This window comes from Dendrobates tinctorius, unplaced genomic scaffold, assembly GCF_039654945.1.
Source record: "Dendrobates tinctorius isolate UK_male_01 unplaced genomic scaffold, ASM3965494v1 ptg000022l, whole genome shotgun sequence".
NCBI lineage: Eukaryota > Metazoa > Chordata > Amphibia > Anura > Dendrobatidae > Dendrobates > Dendrobates tinctorius.
The window spans coordinates 27,673,578-27,700,007 of NW_027361690.1; the positions used below are offsets into that span (position 1 = coordinate 27,673,578).

The 26,430-nt window shown below is 41.2% G+C and overlaps 1 protein-coding gene across 1 annotated transcript in view; it reads right to left on the reverse strand.

Annotated features, from left to right (window-relative positions):
* Nucleotides 1-25,659, reverse strand: part of HDGFL3 (HDGF like 3) — a 96,918-nt gene extending 71,259 nt beyond the window's left edge. Inside the window, exon 1 of the mRNA XM_073568528.1 lies at nt 25,135-25,659. Within this exon, the coding sequence (XP_073424629.1) occupies nt 25,135-25,218 (84 nt within the window). The 5' untranslated portion in view covers nt 25,219-25,659. The remainder of the gene's footprint in view (nt 1-25,134) is intronic.
* Nucleotides 25,660-26,430: the final 771 nt, after the last annotated feature.

Sequence of the window (26,430 nt, forward strand, 5' to 3'; positions counted from 1 at the left end):
GAAACCCCCCACAAATGACACCATTTTGGAAACTAGACCCCCCAAGGAACTTATCTAGATGTGTGGTGAGAACTTTGAACCCCCAAGGGCTTCACAGAAGTTTATAACATACAGCCGTACAATTAAAAAATATTTTTTCCACAAAAATGATCTTTTCACCCTCAATTCTTATTTTTCCAAGGGTAACAGGACCCTAAAAGTTATTGTTCAATTTGTCCTGAGTACGCTAATACCCCATATGTTGGGGTAGACCACTATTTGGGCGCATGGCAGAGCTCGGAAGGGAAGCAGCACCATTTGACGTTTTTGGCTGGAATTGAGATCGGACACCATGTCCCGTTTGGAGAGCCCCTGATGTACCAAAACAGTGGAAACCCCCCACAAATGACACCATTTGGAAACTAGACCCCCCCAAGGAACTTGTCTAGATGTGTGATGAGCACTTTGACCCCTCCAGTGCTTCACATAAGTTTATAACGCCCGGGCGTGAAAATAAAAAAAATCGTATTTTTTCCACAAACATGATCTTTTAGTCACCAATTTTTTTATTTTCCCAAGGGTACCAGGAGAAATTGGACCTCAAAAGTTGTTGTCCAATTTGTCCTGAGTACGCTGATATCCCATATGTGGGAGAAAACTACTGTATGGGCACACGTCGGGGCTTGGAAGGGAAGTAGTGACGTTTTGGAATGCAGACTTTGATGGAATGGTCTGTGGGTGTCATGTGCGTTTGGAGAGCCCCTGATGTACCTAAACTATTGAAACCCCCCACAAGTGACCCCATTTTGGAAACTAGACCCCCTAAGGAACTTATCTAGACATGTGGTGAGCACTTTGAACCCCCAAGTGCTTCACAGAAGTTTATAACACCCGGGCGTGAAAATAAAAAAATCATTTTTTTCCACAAGAATGATATTTTTGCCCCTAATTTTTTATTTTCCTAAGGGTAACAGGAGAAATTGGACCCCAAAAGTTGTTTAGCAATGTCCTGAGTAGGCTGATACCCCATATGTGGGGGTAAAACACTGTTTGGGCGCATGGCAGAGCTTGGAAGGGAAGGACCACCATTTGACTTTTTCAACTCAGAATTGGCTGGAATTGAGATCAGATGCCATGTTGCATTTGGAGAGCACCTGATGTGCCCAAACAGTGGAAACACCCAATTCTAACTCCAACCCTAACCCCAACACACCCCTAACCCTAATCTGAAAATGGAAATAAATACATTTTCTTTTAATTTTATTATTTTTCCCTAACTAAGGGGGTGATAACGTGGGGTTTGATTTTCTATTTATTGCGGGGTTTTATGTTTGGTAGCTGTCACCCGCTAAAAGACGCTTTTTATTGTAAAAATAGTTTTTGCATCACCACATATTGAGAGCTATAATTTTTCCGTATTTTGACCCACCGAGTCATGTGAGGTCTAATTTTTTGCGGGACGAGTTTGTTTTTATTGGTACCATTTTCGGGCACGTGACATTTTTTGATCGCTTTTTATTCCGATTTTTTGGACGCAGAATGAACAAACACCAGCGTTTCATGAATTTCTTTTGGGGGGGTGCGTTTACACCATTCTGCGTGCGATAAAATTGATAAAGCCCTTTTATTCTTCGGGTCAGTACGCTTACAGCAATACCTCATATATGTCTTTTTTTATGTTTTGTCGGTTTTATGCATTGAAAACTATTTTCTATAAAAAATAATTATTTTTGCATCGCTTTATTCTGCGAGCTATAACTTTTTTATTTTTTCACTGATGATGCTGTATGGCGGCTCGTTTTTTGCGGGACAAGATGACGTTTTCAGCGGTTCCATGGATATTTATATACGTCTTTTTGATCGCGCGTTATTGCACTTTTTGTTCGGCGGTATGATAATAAATCATTATTTTTTGCTTAGTTTTTTATTTTTTAAGGGGTTCGCTAAAGGGGTTATCTAATGGGACAGTTTTATAGGGCAGGTCGTTACGGACGCGGCGATACCAAATATGAGTACTTTTATTGGTTGTTTTTTTTTATTTCCAAAAAATGAATTTATTGGGGGAATATTTTTTTTTTTCTAATTTATTTGGCGATTTTTTTTTTTTTATTATTTTAACACTTTTTTTTTAACTTTATTACATTGTCCCAGGTGGGACATCACTGTCCTTTGACAGATCGCTGATCTGTCACATCACAGATCACTGTGACAGATCAGTGATCTGTCACAGGCAGTGCAGCAGGCTTCCTCGTGCCTGCGCTTTGCAGGCACTGAGGAAGCCGGCTCCCTGCAGGCCCCCGAAGGTCCCGGTCACCATCTTGGATTCGGGGGCCTGCAGGGAAGGAGCTCCCCCGCAGCAGCGCTGCACATCGCGCTGCTGTGGGGGGCTCAGGGAAGCACGGAGGGAGCCCCCTCCCTGCCGATGCTTCCCTTTAACCCCCGGTACACCGCGATAGTGTTTGATCGCGGTGTGCAAGGGGTTAACGTGTCGAGGGCAGTCCGTGACCGCCCCTGACACATTGTGCCGGGTGTCAGCTGTGATAATCACTGGTCAACAGCATTTTTGGTGCCAAAGATATTTCATCGAATTTAGGGTATTTTTGGGGTGCTGATTCTGAATATGTCATCAGTTTTGCCAGATTGGCTCAAGTTTTTGAGATTTTTGGTATCTTATTTATAGCACTTGTTGGTAAATGCGACGCATCATCTCATTAATTTCTTTGGATTAGTACTTGAACTGAGCAGTTCTCAATATAGTTTTGTGTTAATTAGTGTTCTAAAAGTTTGTTCATAGCTTGATTTTTGCACTAACTTTATGTTGTTGTCTGTTTTCCAGTGAAAAGCATGAACTCATCAAGAAGAAGTTGTCTTAACGATCCAGACTCATTCTGTTACATTTGTGGTGAATACACACTGCCAAAACATAGAAGAAACATAACAGACTTCGTAAAAAAAGTGTATTTTGCCTATTTTGGGGTTATGCTTGGGGACCAAGACAAGTTTTGGGCACCACACATAGTGTGCAAAGCATGTATCGAATTATTACGAAAATGGAGCAAAGGACAAAGAAAAAGCTTCAAATTTGGTGTTCCAATGGTGTGGAGAGAGCCAAAAAATCATCATGATGACTGTTATTTATGGTAAACACAGGTACAGGCACATCTTCACAATGAGGGACAGGCCTTCTTGCAGATTCCATGTTACTCCCATTTTCGTTTCTTATGCTTATTGAATCCTTGCACTTGCACTGCACAGAAATAACAGTCATCATGATGATTTTTTGGCTCTCTCCACACCATTGGAACACCAAATTTGAAGCTTTTTCTTTGTCCTTTGCTCCATTTTCGTAATAATTCGATACATGCTTTGCACACTATGTGTGGTGCCCAAAACTTGTCTTGGTCCCCAAGCATAACCCCAAAATAGGCAAAATACACTTTTTTTACGAAGTGTGTTATGTTTCTTCTATGTTTTGGCAGTGTATATTCACCACAAATGTAACAGAATGAGTCTGGATCGTTAAGACAACTTCTTCATGATGAGTTCATGCTTTTCACTGGAAAACAGACAACAACATAAAGTTAGTGCAAAAATCAAGCTATGAACAAACTTTTAGAACACTAATTAACACAAAACTATATTGAGAACTGCTCAGTTCAAGTACTAATCCAAAGAAATTAATGAGATGATGCGTCGCATTTACCAACAAGTGCTATAAATAAGATACCAAAAATCTCAAAAACTTGAGCCAATCTGGCAAAACTGATGACATATTCAGAGTCAGCACCCCAAAAATACCCCAAATTCATTAAAATATTTTGGACACCAGAAAAAAAAATTTTTTTCGTTGACCTGTGGACACCCGGCCGCGATCAGCGGCGCTCACCACGTGGGCGCCGCTGATCGCTATGACATACTATCCCGTCCCTGGGAATTAAGTCCCAGGGCACATGGACGGGATAGTACGTCATATGGGATTAAGGGGTTAATATTGTTTTGTTGCACTGATATCATATTATGAAGTTTGGCATTGCACTATTTACTGTGTTTATTTATTGCACTTTATTGTATATTAAAGTTCTGTTCACATAATGTTGCACATATATATTCTTACTGTTTGGACATAATTATGTTCTGCACTATTATGTGATACGTATGTTGTATACCTGGATGGTACCGCCCTTATATATATAAATTTCAGCAAGTGTATATATATATATATATATATATATATATGGGTACCTGATTTTTAATTTTTATATTAAAAGAATTTTTTTTATACATATCATGATATATTAATAAATATTCAACAACTTTTGGCCTACAAAATATGGCGCTCCCCAAAAGGTATATATCTCAGACAAGTTCAGGAAGCATATAGCCATAAAATACACAAAGCTTTATTAGATTGATACAAAGAGACAAGACAATTATAAAAAGGAAATGGATAGCCAATCAGATACCACAATTGCATATATCTCAGATGAATGTCTGGAGCTGCATCAAGGGATACACGTACATCACAGTGTAAAATACTTTATTTATTTTTACACTAAGTATCATGATGTTAGCATGTATGGAGTTGAAGCTACATGGAGGAACCACTAAAGATACATCATGAAATACATATGTGAATTCTCTGCTGAATGTACTATTATAATGCTAGATCACATCTCTGTACATAAGTAATAGAGTAATAAATATAATCAGAGAGCACACAATGCCATGTGAAGAAGTAACCAACATAGCAAAAATGTAAGCCCTAATTCCATGTAGTCAGATGACTGTCAAAATATGACAATGCATAAATGCTGACAAGGACTGGCTAGGGTTCCCCCATAGTATAATCCAATCCCCTGAACATAATGCAACTATCCTCTAAGACATAGCAAATAATGGGTATATGACCTTATGATGTTGAAGTCCCCTTCAACATCATAAGGTCATGTACCCATTATTTGCTATGTCTTAGAGGAAAGTTGCTACATGCTAATATCATGATACTTTATTTTTACACTAAGCATATTACACTGTGATGTATGTGTATCCCTTGATGCAGCTCCAGACATTCATCTGAGATATATGCAATTGTGGTATCTGATTGGCTATCCATTTCCTTTTTATAATTGTCTTGTCTCTTTGTATCAATCTAATAAAGTTTTGTGTATTTTATTGCTATATGCTTCCTGAACTTGTTTGAGATATTAATAAATATTATTTTTAATGGGACTTATGGTCGTATGTGGTCTTCTGTGTGCTGATGTCTGGGGATAAATAGTTTTTAACTTGAATGGTGCCGAGATGCGACAGTCCAAGCTGAGAACCAATGATGAATGAGCTGCTGCGAGCGGAGCAACTGTGAGCAGTGGCAACCTCATCAAGGTTACCGCAGGTCACTGAGGCCACGTTCCCAGCCAGGCTGAACTGTGGTGACCTCAGCATTGTGAGAAAAAAGTAAGTTCACCGCAGGTCACCGTGAGAAACTCATTTAATTTTTCTCACAGTGGAGAGGTCACAGCAGTTCAGCCCATTTCAGAATACAGCCTCAGTAACTGGTGGTAACCTTGATGACATCACTGCTAGTCAGTGAGGCTGAGCTCGCAGCAGCTGCTATGGCTGGGGGGCAATATCAATGGACCCTTACCAGCCTGAGAATACCAGCCCCCAGCTGTCTGCTTTAGCTTGGCTGGTTGTCAAAAAGGAGGGACCTCATGCCATTTTTTAAATTATTTATTTAAATAATTAAAAAATATAGTGTGGGGATGCCTCTATTTTTGATAACCATCCTTGCTGTAGCCTACAGCTGTGGGTTGCAGCCAGCAGCTGTCAGTTTTGCCTGGCTGGTTATCAAAAATACAGGGAAACACGCGCCATTTTTTAAAATGTATTTATTTATAGTGCAGGCTGATTAATACTCCTATGAGCAGCCACCTGCTCTCGATGTTATCAGTTGAATAACACTCTCAACATTTTCCCTTGATAGCGCTGACTGCAGTGCGAGCAGGGGAAAATGATGAAAGATGTCTTCCGCACCCGGCACTGTGGAAAAACACGATCAGTACCGCTGCTTCCTAGGCCCCAATACGTGTGGTACTGATGAGGCACACAGTTGGCACATGTATGCCATAAGTATTACACACGTACACTGATATCTCCAGTACTGTTTTTTTCAGTACCGAAAATATCAGGACGTGTGAAAGAGCCCTTAGGCATAGTGGTCTCTTTGTCTTCCTTCTTCTGAAAACTGAATATTCATGGAATGGGGTGAATATTAATTTCTCTTAAGTATCGGCACACACGACTGCCGGCAACAGCAGGAAGGCTCCGGCTGACACTGTGCTCGCCAGACAGCAATGAATACTTAATGCTTTGCGCGCACACAGTTCCGGCGTGCAGAAAATTGAGTATTCCGGCAGCTGCCCTTCGGCTTGCAAGCAGCGCATGACGTCCCTCCCATGCGCTGCTTACAAGCAATAAGCAGCTGCTGGCATTGGAGTAGGACACTGCGAGGGACTTTGTAATGGTTTGTTTTTTTAATGTTTTCTGATGGGGCTATGCATACCAGGATAGGGGTGGGTGCTTGATAAAGACCACGTTATGGTCGAAACATTGTATTTATTGATGGCAGAATAAAGCTAAAGATTTTTCTTCACCTGGAATGGATGCTGCTCCTTCTTTCATGTTTTCTGTGAGTCGCTGATCCTGTTGGGTCCTGGGATCTTTGGAGCGTGCATTCCACTTATCATCTGTGTGCTGTTGGCTGAAACTACTTGTTTTAGGGGTGGGTGCCAATCATTCCAGGATAAGGATGGGACCAATCATACCAGGACTGGGATGGGGGCCAATCATACCAGGATGCCATTAAAGAGAAATGAATATTCATTGCTCTCCACGCCCATGGGCATGGAATGCAGTGAATATTCATTTCACTTTAGCAGCTGGCACAGGAGTGAGCCGCAACCGCCGGCTCCTGCCTCTGTGACCCGTTACTCCGCCAAAACCGCTCCCCTACCTCCCCACCACAGCTGGTATATCCGGACTATAAGACGCACCCCCCATTTTCCTCCACATTTTTGGAGGAAAAAAGTGCGTCTTATTGTCTGAAAAATACGACGTTTCTTCTTTTAAATGCTTGGTATCTATTAAAGCCTGAAACACTTACAGTGCCTACAAGTAGTATTCAACCCCCTGCAGATTTAGCAGGTTTACACATTCGGACTTAACTTGGCATTGTGACATTTGGTCTGTAGATCAGCCTGGAAGTGTGAAATGCAATGCAGCAAAAAAGAATGTTATTTCTTTGTTTAATTTTTTTTTAAATTGTGAAAAGTTTATTCAGAGGGTCATTTATTATTCAACCCCTCAAACCACCAGAATTCTGTTTGGTTGCCCTAAAGTATTAAGAAGTATTCCAGGCACAAAGAACAATGAGCTTCACATGTTTGGATTAATTATCTCTTTTTCCAGCCTTTTCTGACTATTTAAGACCCTCCCCAAACTTGTGAACAGCACTCATACATGGTCAACATGGGAAAGACAAAGGAGCATTCCAAGGCCATCAGAGACAAGATCGTGGAGGGTCACAAGGCTGGCAAGGGGTACAAAACCCTTTCCAAGGAGTTGGGCCTACCTGTCTCCACTGTTGGGAGCATCATCCGGAAGTGGAAGGCTTATGGAACTACTGTTAGCCTTCCACGGCCTGGACAGCCTTTGAAAGTTTCCTCCCGTGCCGAGGCCAGGCTTGTCCAAAGAGTCAAGGCTAACCCAAGGACAACAAGGAAGGAGCTCCGGGAAGATCTCATGGCAGTAGGGACATTGGTTTCAGTCAATACCATAAGTAACGTACTCCACCGCAATGGTCTCCGTTCCAGACGAGCCCGTAAGGTACCTTTACTTTCAAAGCGTTATGTCAAGGCTCGTCTACAGTTTGCTCATGATCACTTGGAGGACTCTGAGACAGACTGGTTCAAGGTTCTCTGGTCTGATGAGACCAAGATCGAGATCTTTGGTGCCAACCACACACGTGACGTTTGGAGACTGGATGGCACTGCATACGACCCCAAGAATACCATCCCTACAGTCAAGCATGGTGGTGGCAGCATCATGCTGTGGGGCTGTTTCTCAGCCAAGGGGCCTGGCCATCTGGTCCGCATCCATGGGAAGATGGATAGCACGGCCTACCTGGAGATTTTGGCCAAGAACCTCCGCTCCTCCATCAAGGATCTTAAGATGGGTCGTCATTTCATCTTCCAACAAGACAACGACCCAAAGTACACAGCCAAGAAAACCAAGGCCTGGTTCAAGAGGCAAAAAATCAAGGTGTTGGAGTGGCCTAGTCAGTCTCCTGACCTTAACCCAATTGAAAACTTGTGGAAGGAGCTCAAGATTAAAGTCCACATGAGACACCCAAAGAACCTAGATAACTTGGAGAAGATCTGCATGGAGGAGTGGGCCAAGATAACTCCAGAGACCTGTGCCGGCCTGATCAGGTCTTATAAAAGACGATTATTAGCTGTAATTGCAAACAAGGGTTATTCCACAAAATATTAAACCTAGGGGTTGAATAATAATTGACCCACACTTTTATGTTTAAAATTTATTAAAATTTAACTGAGCAACATAACTTTTTGGTTTGTAAGATTTATGCATCTGTTAATAAATCCTGCTCTTGTGTGAAGTTTGAAGGCTCTAACTTATTTGCATCTTATCAAACCTGCTAAATCTGCAGGGGGTTGAATACTACTTGTAGGCACTGTATGTATGTGCACACAATATCTTTTTCAGGCAGGCGAACCTGCCAAGCTTTTATGCCATAGACGCTCCTGAAGTCTTTTCAAACTTTTTTTTTTGTTTCCACAGCGTTTTTGCAATGTTTTTGGCAGCTAGCGGTTCTTCTGGGCATCTTTTTTTCTGAGATTTTCTGGATATTTTTTGTTCTAACTCCATTTAACAAAGAAACCACTAACAGTTTTTCAAGAGAAAATGCTGCCAAAAAGTTCAAAAGACGCCCAGTTTACTGTTGAGCCTTCCCATTGATTTCTTTTATAAAGTTTAGAGCATCTTCAGAGCTGAGAATGCTTAAAGAATAGGCAGGTAATTTACTTTAACTGCTTGGCAGCTTTAGAAACCTGAGCAATTATAAGACACTCAAAAGACTGAACATATGAACAGCAAGTCGTGTTTACATAGAAATGACTGTCATTCTTTCCAGTGTTTAGGTAGTGACTTTTCAGTCTGTTTTTGGAGTGGAATCCATCTGAATAATACATTGTGTGCACACACCCTTGAAGGGAACCTGTCAGCAGGAATGTGCACAGTAACCTACAAACAGTGCCAGGTTGACTCTGTTATACTGATTCAAATGATACCTGGGAAATCCATCTTGTGGTTGTTGTTTAATCTTTGTTTTCAGTTAATGAGATTATCGTGCTCTGGGACGGCCTGTGGGGGATATTTATGAGGTGCTCTGCTTACATATGCATCTGTATGGCTTATGACAGTGACCTGCCACCTATTTTACATACTTAATATAATATGTATTGAAAAAAAAATCACATTCAGCAGGCACGTGTTGGTGCAACTGCATGATCGCATCTATAATATGCATTATATTGATTTATTTAGTCATATACATTTACTCTGAAAAAAAAAAAAACTTTCAAAATGGCGCAGGCCGTGACTGCGCAGTAGCATCTATTGGCCATCTGATAGATGTTACTGCACAGTCGGCACCATTTTGGTACAGGAAAAAAAATTGTCTACACCAAGAATAGGGTTGGCAGCGCCTGCGCAGTAGTATCTATCGCATCGCTGATAGATGCTACTGCGCAGGTGCCATCTTGGTGGAGCCAATTTTTTTCCTCTAGCAAAATGGAGCCGGCGGTGTTTGCGCAATAACATCTATCGGATTGCCGATAGATGCTACTGCACAGGCACGGCCGGGCACCATTTTCAGAAAAAAAATTTAGATCACTAAATAAAACAATTTAATGCATATTATAAATGCGATCATGGTGCAGCACAGGAGTCGCCACCTGCCGTCTGAATGTGATTTTTTTTTTCAATACATATAATATTCAGTATGTAAAATAGGTGACAGGTCACTGAGGGATCAGTGACCTGTCATAAGCCATCAGTATGAATACATAAGCAGAGCACCACATTAAAATCCTGCCACAGGCCTCTCCGAATCACAAGAATCTCATTAACTGAAAATAAAGATTAAACAACAACCACAAGAAGGATTTCTCAGGTATCATTTGAATCAGTATAACGGAGCCAACATGACATTGTTTGTAGTTTACTCAACACAATCCTGCTGACAGGTTCTCTTTAAAAGGCGTTCAAAAGACCAGTGTGGTATGTAATGGCCGCTCTCTACTCTCCTGATCTCACTGGATGAGTGTGATTATACTTGACACATCTGCAGGTTGCTCTCAGCTTCAACCTCCATCTCACAGGCAGGCAGAGTTGCAGTACAGCAGAGCAGAGCTGTGGAGCTGCAACAAATGTGTTTGTAAGGAGACAAAGTTTAGTTCTCCTGTTCTGCTTTACTTACATGTCCCATACAGGTAACTTTTAATAAAAATATTCTCTGGAAGCAGATTCTCATGTAGATCAGTGACTAGCCCATAGTTCTGAACAGTTCATTTACATATTAGAAAAGGATGTATTTCTCAGGAATAAGACATCGGGTTGCAGATATTAGAGTATCATCACATTTAGATTCATATGATCTCCATGGCCATATAGACGGCTTAGGATGGTTGATCCTTCTGACAGATTCCCTTTAAATTACTGCTCGACAAAGGTAGCATGTATATATTTGTGTTCTCATTGTATGACTGTTAAATTAACATCTTGGGGGGGGGGGGGGAAATGTCCAAACAATGCCACACAAAATGCATCAAAGCACGGAGTATGAACGTAGTATTATTGTGAAAGAGATATTAGCATCTGGGACACATGAAATATATTGCCAGGATAAGTCATTATGTTCTACAGATGAGGATCTCGCTATTGTTACCCATATACCGTATATCAGTCATTTATGGCATATCAGATGGAGAAGGGATAACACCTTCTTAACCTGAAATGTTCGTTCAGTGGTGGGTGAAGTTCATACCAATTCCACATGGGACAGATCCATGTTACTTCTGCATTGTATGTGTTGATATTTCTGAAGCCAAGTGACATCTCCATGCTTTGTCATTTTTTTCAACTTCAAATTGTCATGGATTTCATCCACATACATGTAAATACAGATTACAATAAAATGCTATACTATTTTTCAGGCTTCACTAATTTTTTAATGTGGAGATTTTGCTAAAGTATTTATGACAGTTTGTATTAATTCACATATACTGAATATGATATTCAAATAGACATTAAGCCTATCTGACGTGTGTCTTTATTGCAAAATAAATGGATGGTGATTCAGAGTCATGTTCATAGAGACACATTTATCAAGATTTTCTGCTACAAAACCTGATCAAACAATGGGCCAGAACTTCAGATTACAGTCTCTAGTTTATTCTACTCTCAGTAGAAGGTACACTTATACTCTTAGTGCCTGATTCATCATAGCTTTTACATTAGTACTCTGGCGTAAAAAGCTTAGAAAAGTTGCATGATTTTAGCACAACGCTAAATTTTGCAACTTTTGGAGTTCTTACGCCATTTTTGCCCACCTCTGACAAAGAGCAGAGCTGGGATGAGGGTGCGGCGATCACCTTTCGGTGGGACTGGAGTAGAATTTGTGGCAAGTAGCAAACAGAGGTGCATGTCACTTGTCAGACCCTTCCGGTTCATGAGCAGTCGTACGCGTCTGACTCCAACACACTTCCTCATCAAGACTGGCATCTGATTACATGTCCAGCTGTAAATCAGATATAATGGATCGGTATTCAAATAAAAAACATATCACTTACAAACCAAAACGGACTAAAAATGGAAACCAAAGTTTCCACTTTTGATCAGATCCATCTTTAAAAAAAAAAAAAAAGAAAAAAAACACAAATCCGTTCAAATATAGACACTTTGTTTTCCATTTTGCACACCTCAAATGTACTGAGCATGCTCTAAGCTAAAAAACTGATTCGCTAACAAATGACGAAATGGATAGTCATTTGTTGTTATCCGTTTACCATGGACTTAAAGGGGTACTTCGGGGGACATAAAAAAAATGTGGTACTGATAATAATGACAACATTGAACTCACCGTGGAGCGATTGCAAGTTGAGCACAACAGACATAAATGTGATTTCTGACACTTTGAGCTCTCAGCTTCAGACAGACAATGTGGGAGTGGGTTAGTGTTAGGAGAGTTGATAGGAGGGTTTTTAATGTGACACAGCAAAACGTGCCTGTACTGATGCTCCCCACACACTGAGAAGTCTCCTCTAAGCTATGGTGGGGACAAGTTCCTCTTTTCTTTGAGAGTTGCTACCTATTCAATGTCATACAGGAGGATGAATTACATGCTCCCAGTGAAAACTACCTGATAACACCCACTTGGACATTTATTTTTTTCTTCTCCTTCCCAAAGCCATAACTTTTGTTTTTCTGTCCACATGGAAGTATGAGGACTTGTTTTTTTGCGGGAAGAGTTATACTTTTGAATGATACTATTCATTTTAGCACATAGTGTACTGGAAAATGGGAAAAACCCTAAGTGGGAATAAACTGTGATAAAAACCCACAATTCTGACATTGCTTTTTGGGAACTGTTTTTACGGTGAAAATTTTGTGGTAAAAGTGACCTTGCCATTTGATTCTGCTCATCAGTACATTTACGGTGATAACCAACATGTCCAGTTTTTTTATTCTATTTGATAGATCAGAGTTTTCTGAACGCTGTGATACCACATATGTGTGTGTGTGTGTGTGACCTTGGACGCAATAGTACGTCCAAGTTCAGATCCCCCGCTTTGATGAGGGCTCCAGCGGTGAGCCCGCATCAAAGCCGGGACATGTCAGCTGTTTTGAACAGCTGACGTGCTCGCAATAGGCGCAGGTGGAATCGCGCTCCACCCGCGCCTATTAACTAGTTAAATGCTTCTGTCAAACGCTGACAGCTGCATTTAACAAGTGCTCCAGCCGCCGGGCCGGAAATATGTGCACCGGTGACCCCCATCACGTGATCGGGGGTCAGCGATGCGTTGGCATAACAGCCAGAGGTCTCCTGGAGACCTTTATGGTTGTTGATGCCGGACTGCTATGAGCGCCACTTGGTGGTCGGCGCTCATAGCAATGCAGTAATTCAGCTACATACAGTGCTGTGCAAATTAATTAGGACAAAGCATTTTTTAAATAAAATTGTAAGTTGGTTACCATTCAGTGATTCAAACCAGTTTTAACTGCTTTGAACAGGTGTGAGTGCCTGTTCAAAGAAGGTAAAACGGATTTGAATCACTTGACTGGTAACCAACTTATAATTTTACTTAAAAAAATGCTTTGTCCCAATTAATTTGCAATGCACTGTATAGGCGATCTGCACATCGCCTATATGTAGCAGAGTCAATCGAGCTATGGCAGCTTCTAGCCTCCCATAGAGACTATTGAAGCATGCCAAAATAAAAAAAAAATGTTTTTAAAAATATGAAAAAAATAAAAAAAAAATATAAATTTACATCACTCCCCTTTTGCCCCATTCAAAATAAAGCAATAATAAAAAAAAAAAAATCACATATACATACGGTATTAGGTATCGCCGCGTTCAGAATCGCCCGATCAATAAAAATTAAAAAAAAAGGATTAACCCGATCGCTAAATGGCGTAGCGGGAAAAAAAATCAAAACGCCAGAAATGTTTTTTTGGTTGCCGCGACATTGCATTAAAATGCAATAACGGCCGATCAAAAGATCGTATCTGCACATAAATGGTCCTTAAAAACGTCAGCTAGGCACGCAAAAAATAAGCCCTCACCCAAACCAAGATCACGAAAAATGGAGACGCTACGGGTCTCAGAATATGGCTCAATTTTTTTTTTTTTTTTTAGCAAACTTTGGAATTTTTTTTCACCACTTAGATTAAAAAGAACCTAGGCATGTTTGGCGTCTATGAACTCATAATGACCTGGAGAATTATAATGGCAGGTCCGCTTTAGCATGTAGTGAACCTAGCAAAAGAGCCAATCAAAAAACATGTGTTGTGAGATTGCACATTTTTTGCAATTTCACCGCACTTGGAATTTTTTTCCCGTTTTCGAGTACACGACATGCTAAAACCAATGGTGTCTTTCAAAAGTACAACTCGTCCCGCAAAAAATAAGCCCTCACATGGCCATATTGATGGAAAAATAAAAAAAGTTATGGCTCTGGGAAGAAGGGGATCGAAAAACGAAAACGCAAAACTGAAAAAAGCTGGGGTCATTAAGGGGTTAAAACTTTTTTTTACTTTTCATTATTTTTGTTAGTTGAAGCTGCAATCGTCTGATCATTTGTGCTATATGCAGCAATGCCTCAGAATCACGGCATATAGCAGAATTCAAGGTCTCCTTTGAAGCCCGGCCACTGGCAGGGTTTCAAAGGAGCTCTGTAAAGACAAGCATGGGGAGTCTTCAGCAGACCCCCAGTTGTTATAGCAACCCATCGGCGATCCGCAATCACGCGAAATGACGCGACCCCATGCTGGAACGTGTTAAATGTCGCTGTCAAAGTTTGACGTAGATTTTATAATCCTGAGCATATTATTCACATTGAAAACGATGATTGATTTGCCAACTGAAAATCCTGACTGTGAATAAAAATTCAGACTGTGAGAATAATCCCTGTCTAAATACTAGAAGACCCACTGCTTCTCAAGATTAATGGATGTATGAGCTACTAGACAATTCATTCTTTTTTATACCATGACTAATTAACAAGTCATAAAAACACATTCTTATATACAATATCACAGACAATAAATATAATTACCTAATAAAAAGAATCCTAATTTTTCCAGATCCCCGAGTTTCTAAAATTACAAGATCACTTTATGAACATCAAACATCTATGTCTCAAATGGGCTCCTATTACCATAGCTATATCAGTAACATCTGTGGATGAAAAGTGAAAACATATGAGAGGCTTTTCATGCCAATAATATGAAAAAATCCAGACACGCCATTTCTACTAAATACGTCTGGAGAAAAATCAAAATCCTGTTTCCACCATTATGACACAGTTCTGCAGAGGGAGAGTAAACATGGAGATCATTTTTCTGTCTTACAACTATAGAGGAGGCAGTGCTGGTGAATGAAGAAAGCACAGCAGAAGCCATGGAGGTGTGGCGATTCTAGTAGCTGCATGTGTGGAGACGGCGCCTGCAGAATCTCCATTATCACACACAGCTTTCCCCGCGTTGCCCACTGCTTCTTCACTCAGGATGAAAAATAAATATCTTGAGCTGTATTAAACACCCTCTGCGCTGGACCCCAGCTCACAGCATTTCCATTGCTGGTTTTCTACAACCTTGGGAAAGATCCAAGATATGGGCGCTGTACTACAGTGTGTAATGAGCTTTACCACTATTTCATATTCATAGCTATGAATATACTATGTGCGGACTCTGTAAGAATATAATGACTGTTCAAACCAAGTATAGGCGCTCAGTGGATCATGGCGGGACCAATCATTTATATACACCTCCCACCTGCTTGTTTATCATCTACCTCCATCCTTCTCTGGCTCTATGAAGCTAGAGCTCTCAATCAAAGAAGACGGGGCAGAGAGAGGGGGAAGCAAGCAGGTGGGAATGTTAAAATATTTGTCCATGCCGTGAAGTACCGAGCGACTGTCCTTGGTTTGAACAGTCATTCTGTGCTGACAAGAGTCCATTTAAATACAACTCGGGGGGTATTGAATGATAAAAGTATACAGTAACCCAACATGGCACATGCTGGCAGCAGTGTGTCACACAGACATACCTCTTCTGTCGCTAAACAAGACTTTAATCAATGGGTGTCCTTACGTTGGAGGCCCCCCGACATACTGGTGTTTCTCACAAAATTAGAATATCATCAAAAAGTGAATTTATTTTAGTTCTTCAACACAAAAAGTGAAACTCATATTATATATATAGTCATTACAAACAGAGTGATCTATTTCAAGTGTTTATGTTGATGATTATGGCTTACAGCCAATGAAAACCCATGTCATTATCTCAGTAAATTAGAATAATTAACACCTGCAAAGGCTTCCTAAGTGTTTAAAAAGGTCCCTTAGTCCAGGGTTCCCCAACTCCAGTCCACAAGGCCCACCAACAGGTCATGTTATCAGGATTTCCTTAGTATTGAACAGGTGATAATTGCATCACCTGTACAATACAGGGGAAATCCTGAAAACATGACCTGTGGGTGGGCCATGAGGACTGGAGTTGGGGAACTGTTTCAGTAGTTACCCCAATCATGGGGAAGACTGCTGACTTGACAGATGTCCAGAAGGCAGTCATTGACATATTCCGCAAGGAGGGTAAGCCACAAAAGGTCATTACTAAAGAAGCTGGCTGTTCACAGAGTGCTGTATCCAAGCATTTTAACGGAAAGATGAGTGGAAGGAAAAAGTGTGGTAGGAAAAGGTGCATAAGCAACCGCGATAACCACAGCCTTGAAAGGAAAAAGGCTATTCAAAAATTTGGGAGGAGATTCAAAAGGAGCGGACTGCTGCTGGAGTCATTGCTTCAAAAGCCACCGTACACAGACGTATCCAGCACATGGGCTACAAGTGTCACATTATTTGTGTCAAGCCATTCATGACCAATAGGCAACACCAGAAGCGTCTTACCTGGCCAATGAGAAAAAGAACTGGACTGTTGTCAGTGATCCAAGGAGTTGTTTTCAGATGAAAGTAAATTTTGTATTTCATTTGGAAATCAAGGTCCCAGAGTTTGGAGGAAGAGTGGAGAGGCAGACAATCCAAGCTGCTTGAGGTCTAGTGTGAAATTTCCACAGTGATGGTTTGGGTAGCCATGTCATCTGCTGGTGTATGTCCACTGTGTTTTATCAAGACCAAAGTCAGCGTAGCCATCTACCAGGAAATTTTTGAGCACTTAATGCTTCCCTCTGCCGACAAGCTTTTGGGAGATGGAAATGTCATTCTCCAGCAGGACTGGTCACCTGTCCACACTGCCAAAAGTGCCAATACATGGTTTAAAAACAACAGTATCACTGTGCTTGATTGGCCAGCAAACTCGCTTGATCTTAACCCAATAGAGCATATATGAGGTATTGTCAAGAGGAAGACGACAGACACCAGACCCAACAATGCAGACGAGCTGAAGGCTGCCATCAAAGCAACCTGGGCTTCCATAACACCTCAGAAGTGCCACAGGCTGATCACCTCCATGCCACGCCACACTGATGCAGTAATTGATGCAAAAGGAGTCCCGACCAAGCGTTGAAACTTACATTTCAGTTGGCCAACACTTTGGATTTTAAAATAATTTTTCTAGCTGGTGTTATAAAGTATTCTAATGTACAGAGATAATGACATTTGGGTTTTCATTGGCTGTAAGCCATAATCATCAACATTAACAGAAATAAACACTTGAAATAGATCACTCTGTAATGACTCTATATAATATAGAGTCACACTTTTTGCAATGAAGAACTGAAAAAAATTAACTTTTTGACGATAGTCTAATTTTGTGAGAAGCACCTGTATATCTCCCTTTAGCTCAGCTCTTTGGTTTCCTGTGAGTATGACTGGAGGTGAGTAGACAAGATGAAATGTTATCTAAAATCTTACATGAATTTAGTCTGTAGTTCCCATCCAAACCATTTTTTTTATGTTCCCGAGAACACGGTGTGAACACAGCCTGATAATATGCATTTCTCTAGTTCACACTATTGAGACATATTTTCAGTAACAGAAATCTCTGAACTCTTATATAACACCTTATATCCTAGAAATGTATATATTACAAACTTTTTAGTGTTGCTCCAGATCCCAGGATTCACCAATATGACTTATAAATGACATATCAGGAGATTTTGGCTGGATTTTGAGTGTAGTAACATCTGCTGTTATAGCAATACCAGCATATAGAGGATGTCTGAAGTCCATTAACCTCTTAGTGACCACCAATGTCTTTTTACTGACTCGTATCGACGAGTAATACTGTTTTTGATCAGTCACCTTGTTGACGGTGGGATGGCTTTTATGCTATTTTTGATCAAAAACAGTATTACTAAGAACTCTGTGTTAATTAGATGCACTTTTGCTTTTTACTTATTTAACCACAGCAGGGTTTTTGCTCATTTTCTTTCATGTAGGTTTTGTATGTTTTAGGGCCAATGTGAACATGCGTTTATGTGCTGCATGTATACCAACTCAAACCAAGCTCAATATTTGTTTGTTTTTTTATATATATACACATCACATGTACGGTATATTATATACTTCACCTGCATACTGTATAGAACATCTGTACACATCACCAGTATACTGTGTACATCACCTGCATACTGTGTATATAACCTGTAATCTGTGTATGTCACCTATATATTATATACTGTACATCACATGTATACTATATACATCACCGGCATACTGTATAGATCATCTGAACACTGTGTACATCACCTGTATACTGTGCACATGACCTGCATACTGTGTATATCACCTGTAATCTGTGTATGTCATCTATATACATCACCTGTAAACTGTGTGTGTCACCTATTATATACATCACATGTATATACTATATGCATCACCTGCATACTGTATAGATCATCTGAACCCTGTGTACATCACCTGTATACTGTGCACATCACCTGCATACTGTGTACATCATCGGTAATCTGTGTATGTGACCTATATACATCACCTGTAAACTGTGTGTGTCACCTATTATATACATCACATGTATACTATATGCATCACCTGCATACAGTATAGATCATCTGAACATTGTGTACATCACCTTAATACTGTGCACATCACCTGCATACTGTGTACATCATCTGTAATCTGTGTATTTCACCTATATACATCACCTGTAAACTGTGTATGTCACCTGTATATTATATACATCACATGTATACTATATACATCACCTGCATACTGTATGGATCATCTGTACACATCACCTGTATACTGTGCACATCACTTGCATACTGTGTAGGTCACCTGTAATCTGTGTATGGCACCTATATATATCACCTGTAAACTGTGTATGTCACCTATATATTATATACATCACATGTATACTATATACATCACCTGCATACTGTACAGATCATATGTACACTGTGTACATCACCTGTATACTGTGTACATCACCTGTATACTGTGTGTCACCCGTATACCATACATATTACCTGTATACTATAAACATCACCAGCATACTATGTATGTCACCTATATACCATATATATCACCTGTATACTGTGCACATCACCTGTATACAATATACATTACCTGCATGCTGTGTATGTCACTTATATATCACCTGTATACTATGCACATCATCGGTATACTATATACATCACCTGCATACTATATATGTCACCTATATACCATATATATCACCTGTATACTATGTACATCACCTGTATACATCACCTGTATACTATATACATCACCTGTATACAGTATATGTCACCTATATACCATATATATCACCTGTATACGATATACTCAAGAATGGTAATTATGGCACTCCTTTGGATGTTGCCCAAGTAGGATCCTATCCCATGTAAATCTTGTAGAAAACTTGGCACTCGGGTAAATGTAGTAAGCAGAAAATTTTATTTTGTGCAGGCAATCCAAAAACAAAGAAACATTTCGGTCCTAAACAGACCTTCATCAGTCAAGATTGCAGTGAGTACAGGCAGAAACGAACGCTCAGGATATGCAGCACAGTATGCAGAGGATGTATACGATATACATCACCTGCATACTGTGTGTCACCTATATATCACCTGTATACATAATCTGCATACTGTGCATGCCACCTATATATCACCTGTATAATATATACATCACCTGCATACGATATACATCACCTGCATACTGTGTATGTCACCTATATATCACCTGTATACTATATACATCACCTGCATACTGTGTATGCCACCTATATATCACCCGTATACTATATACATCACCTGCATACTGTGTATGTCACCCATACATCGCCTGTATATTGTATACATCACCTGCATACATCACCTATATATCACCTGTATGCTATATACATCTGTATATTGTGTACATCACCTGCATACTGTGTATGTCACCTATATATCACCTGTATACTATATACATCACCTGCATACTGTGTATGCCAACTATATATCACCTGCATACTGTGTATGTCACTTATATGTCACCTGTATACTATATACATCACCTGCATACTGTGTATGCCAACTATATATCACCTGTATACTATATACATCACCTGCATACTGTGTATGTCACTTATATATCACCTGTATACTATATACATCACCTGCATACTGTGTGTTATGGTCGGCGGAACGCACCTGATATAAATAATAGGAGGTGCGTTCGCCGCCCGGGGTCCACCGTGCGGTAGATGGTAAGACCGCTGATGGACAATGGCAGATGCACCAAAAGGTGAAGTACTGCGCTCGGGTTAACGTCACCCGAACGCTAAGAGCGGCTCTGAATAGACACAGAGTCGCTTGGCAGCAATAAATATAAAGACGCTGGCCCTGTTAACTTCACAGGAAGCCCAGCGGGTGGCGTTGCAGCCGCAACCGCCAATGTACGCTGCTACCGCAGCGCGGCAATAACTAAGCCGCTGGACGGCGGCGCCGGGAGGCCGGACACTGTCGGACGCTAGTGTGCAGTGCAGGAGGCACAGTGGCGTGTAGCTTGCCACAATCTGGAGCTGACTAACCACAACACTGTCACCATTCGTAATATCCGAGGGAAGGGGTTTCATAATAAGTCAGCCACCAGTCCATGCATCCATCACCATACACACACAGCATAATATGCTACACTACCGCATGGCCGAGCCGCCATGTGGGCTTTTTATATCCATGCGCTTCCGGGACCTTCCAGTACCCTGGAAAGGACCAATCAGATCCGACACAGGACCTGAACATGTGACCTCTGCTCTCCAGTGAGAGGTCACCTTGCGGGCATGCCCAGTAGCACGGCATGAGGGCTTAGCCTCTGGAGCGTTTCCCTGCAGAGCAGGTTGCGCTACCATTGCTGCACCAGAGGTGGCAGCAACATCTAGGCTGTCAGAGTGAGTCTGAGCAGTACGCCTGGCTCGCCGTGATTGCTGAGCAACACCCGGAGCGGTCGAAGGAGAATGGGAGACCGCTGGATGTCTGGCTCTGGATTCCTGCTGTACAGAGTCAGGAATCCGACGCCTAACACTGTGTATGTCACCAATATATCACCTGTATACTATATACATCGCCTGTATATTGTATACATCACCTGCATACGTCACATATATATCACCTGCATACTGTGTATATCACCTGTATACTATATACATCACCTGCATACTGTGTATGCCACCTATATCACTTGTATACTATATACATCACCTGCATACTGTGTATGTATGTCACTTATATATCACCTGCATACTGTGTATATCACCTGTATACTATATACATCACCTGCATACAGTGTATGCCAACTATATATCACCTGTATACTATATACATCACCTGCGTACTGTGTATGCCACCTATATCACTTGTATACTATATACATCACCTGAAACACAACATGACAAATTTGCAAAAATACTCTGCAGTAAAAAACATGACAGTAATCAGCAAGTGCTGTATAACTAAAACAGGGTATTTAGTCGATACGTTTTTTTGCAAAAAATATACATCACCTGCATACTGTGCATGTCACCCATATATCACCTGTATACTATATACATCGCCTGTATATTGTATACATCACCTATATATTACCTGTATACATCACCTGCATACTGTGTATGCCAACTATATATCACCTGTATACTATATAGATCACCTGCATACTGTGTATGCCACCTATATCACTTGTATACTATATACATCACCTGCATACTGTATATGTCACCTATATAACTTGTATACTATATACATCACCTGCATACTGTGTATGTATGTCACTTATATATCACCTGTATACTATATACATCACCTGCATACTGTGTATGCCACCTATATCACTTGTATACTATATACATCACCTGCATACTGTATATGTCACCTATATAACTTGTATACTATATACATCACCTGCATACTGTGTATGTATGTCACTTATATATCACCTGTATACTATATACATCACCTGCATACTGTGTATGTCACCCATATATCACCTGTATACTGTATATTGCATACGTCACCTATACATCACCTGTATATTGTGTACATCACCTGCATACTGTGTATGTCACCTATATATCACCTATATACTATATACATCACCTGCATACAGTGTATGCCAACTATATATCACCTGTATACTATATACATCACCTGCATACTGTGTATGCCACCTATATCACTTGTATACTATATACATCACCTGAAACACAACAAGAAAGCACAACATGACAAATTTGCAAAAATACTCTGCAGTAAAAAACATGACAGTAATCAGCAAGTGCTGTATAATACAGGGTATTTAGTCGATATGTTTTTTGCAAAAAATATACATCACCTGCATGCTGTGCATGTCACCCATATATCACCTGTATACTATATACATCGCCTGTATATTGTATACATCACCTATATATTAACTGTATACTATATACATCACCTGCATACTGTGTATGCCAACTACATATCACCTGTATACTATATACATCACCTGCATACTGTGTATGCCACCTATATATCACTTGCATACTATATACATCACCTGCATACTGTGTGTCACCTATATATCACCTGTATACTATATACATCACCTGCATACGATATGCATCACCTACATACTGTGTATGCCAACTATATATCACCTGTACACTATATACATCACCTGTATACTGTGTATGCCACCTATATATCACCTGTATACTATATACATCACCTGTATACTATACACATCACCTGCATACTGTGTATGCCACCTATATATCACCTGTATACTATATACATCACCTGAATACTATATACATCACCTGCATACTGTGTATGTCACCTACAGTATTTATCACCTGTATACTATGTACATCACCTCTTAGTGCAAAAAAGCAAGATAAGGTCCATAGTATTTTTAACGAAATCAATAATTTTATTAAACAAACAAAATCTTTTACATTATTCAGAGTATCGCTAACCAAGCAGGATGAAGGGGGAATTCAACCACAATGTAGGATCAAATAGGAGGCGTACTGACGAAGTACGGTGAAACGCGCGTTGAGGTGGCAGGCTGGGGTCCAGGTCTTCCACAACGTGAGGTATATGACGGCACACGCACCTTATGTTTTAGTTAATTTGTTTGCACTATATGCACTTTTTGCGTTTATTCATATGGCCCTATTGCACTGAGGCTCCCGTGCACTGGCACCTTATGTTGTTTATGGGACAATCTGTGCAATAACACTATTACATACTTGATCAGCCCCTTTATATTGCCCTACTGCATGGAGGCTCCATATGCTCTTGCACATTATATATTTTTATAGGATTACCTGTGCAATTGCTTCAATATACATTTGATTAGCTTTATTATGGCACTGATTAAGTTTCTTTATGTGACAACCTGTATAATTGTACTTAAATCTACCTGATCAATTTTTTTTGTGGCGGATCACTATTGATTTAATTTATTCTATTTATTTGTGCATAACCTATTTAATCGTACAGTGTGGTTGAATTCCCCCTTCACCCTGCTTGGTTAGCAATACTCTGAAAAATGTAAAAGATTTTGTTGTTTGTTTAATAAAATTATTGATTTTGTTTAAAATACTCTGGACCTTATCTTACTTTTTTGCACTGAGGGTATGTGCACACGTAGTTTTTAGTCTCTGCGGATTTTGTAGAGAAAACCGCAGGAAATCCGCAGGACAAAGTGCTGCGGTTTTTCTGTGGTTTATCTGCGTTTTTTCTGCGGTTTTGCCCTACGGTTTTACACCTCATAATGGATGAGGTGTAAAACCGCAGCGTTTCTGCACCAAACAATTGACATGCTGCGGATTGTAAACCGCAGCAAAACCACACGGAAAAAAACGCAGCATGTGCACAGCTTTTTTTTATTTCCATAGGAAATAAAGGTACTGTACAACGCAGCAGAATCTGCAGCGTTTCTGCAGAGCCAAAAACGCTGCGGAAACGCAGCAGAATCCGCAGCGTGTGCACATACCCTAAGAGGTTTTTTTTGTTACATAGTTATTCTGTTGTCTTTACCCATTAATGGGATTTTTATGCGTTCCCATGTTCATCACCTGTATACATCATCTGCATAGCGTGTACATCCACGGTATACCATATATATCACCTGTATACTATATATCACCTGCATACCATATACATTACCTGTATACTGTGTATGTCACCTGTATACCATATATATCACCTGTATCCTATATACATCTACCCTCTCCTACTGTATCCTCACCCATCCCTCGCGGGCAGGGTCCCCTCTCCTTATGTACTTGTGTGTCCCTTGTCTTACACGTTTATTATACTTGTCTATATTTCCCCTTTTCACATGTAAAGCGCCATGGAATAAATGGCGCTATATAAATGCATAATAATATATCACCTATATATTGTGTACATTACCTGTAAACTGTGTATGTCACCTATATACATCACTTATATATATATCCCCTCTACTCTGTGTAAATTACCTGTATACATTAAGTGTATATTATGCACATTACCTGTCTACCTATAAACTCTATACCTGCACATAAGGCTTATGGCAGCAGTATACATAGTGAGATGGGCGGATACATTTATGGTATATATATATCCAGCATGTCCCCTTCCTGCCCCTCATTACCGGGGCTGCAGGCTGAGCCGCTGCCGCACACAGGCCTCACACCCCGGCATCACGCACCTGCCCCTATATATATAGCGGTATATACTGCATACACGGCTGTACCCGATGTGCGCAGTGCGCGGCGGCCTTTCCCGCCCTTTTGTGGGTGTACGGAGCCTATTTGGGGAGGGCTGTGCTCCCAGCCCCCGCCACCCCTCCCGCGGGCACTCACCCGGGCCGGCCAGTGCGGGTATCCCTTCATTTTGGCAAACACCAGTTCTCCAGCCTTGTAGTCCCGAGGCCTGGGCCGAGCCATCCTGTCCGCCTCGCAGCGACACACACAACCCTTCCGCCCCCTCCGTCCTGCCGCAGTCGCTGAGAATGGGGGAGTGTGCGAAATGAAGCACGAGCACGGGGGGCAAGCGAGGCCCCACAGCCACCTCCCCTCACCGAGCCCCTCACACAGGAGCAGCAGGCCCGTCCTCCGGGTGCGAGCGGTCACACACTGCCAGCTGTGAGGCGATGGCGAGCGGCCAGAGAACGGGGCGGCCGTCTCTCCTCGTGTCCCGCTAGTTCCCGGCGGTGCTGATGGAGTCGGTGTGAGCAGCGTTGCACAGTAGCAGCCTCCTCTGTGGCATCTATGTGGCAGGCAGCGCGGCTCCTCAGTATGTCGCTAGCCCTCTCCTGACACCCGTGAGCGCCATTTACACCTGCGGCTAATATTCCCACCATTCAGCACAGTGAGCATGGCAGAAACAATGGCTGCCAGTGTGAGCGATCATACTGATATCTGGTCACTAGAAATAGAGCAGGAAAAACCCGCATCAGTGAATTTCCAATTACAATTAGCCGCCCAAGACCCACGTGCTGCCCCAATGCTCTGGAATGCGTTACCCAGGACAATACGATTAATCCCCAGTACCCACAGTTTTAAGCGTGCCCTAAAAATGCATTTCTACAGACTGGCCTTTCGTCTCACCTCACTTATTTAGCCATCCCTGTTTTTCCCATACAAAATTTTCTTAAAAATCTGAACCTTGTAGCATCTGCTCACACCCACCATGCATTTAATAGCCCTCAGTGTCTGTACTGTACACACCCTGGCTGGTGACCGCTTCATACAACGTGATTGTAGTGACCAGGCCGAACGTTCCCTGCTATCCGCCCCCACACAATGTCCGGAGCCAAAGGAATTATGACACACACCGGTCTCGAGGATAACAGTTGCTTTTACTTCAGCAGGAACTGGAATTAGGCTGTGTTCACACGTAGCATTTTTTTTTTTTGCGTTTTCACGGCTTTTTTTACGCAAGGAATCGCCGTGAAAACACAAAAAAAACGCATCTCATGCAATCCTATGGGATTCCGCAATGCTGTGCTAATGCAGATTTTTCTGCTGCGGAATCGCATAGCGGAAAAGTCTGCAGCATGCTCATTCTTTTTGCGGAATCGCGGGGATTCTGTACCCATAGGATTGCATTGAAACGCTCATTTTTCGCATGTGGCTATGCCCACCATGCGTGAAGTG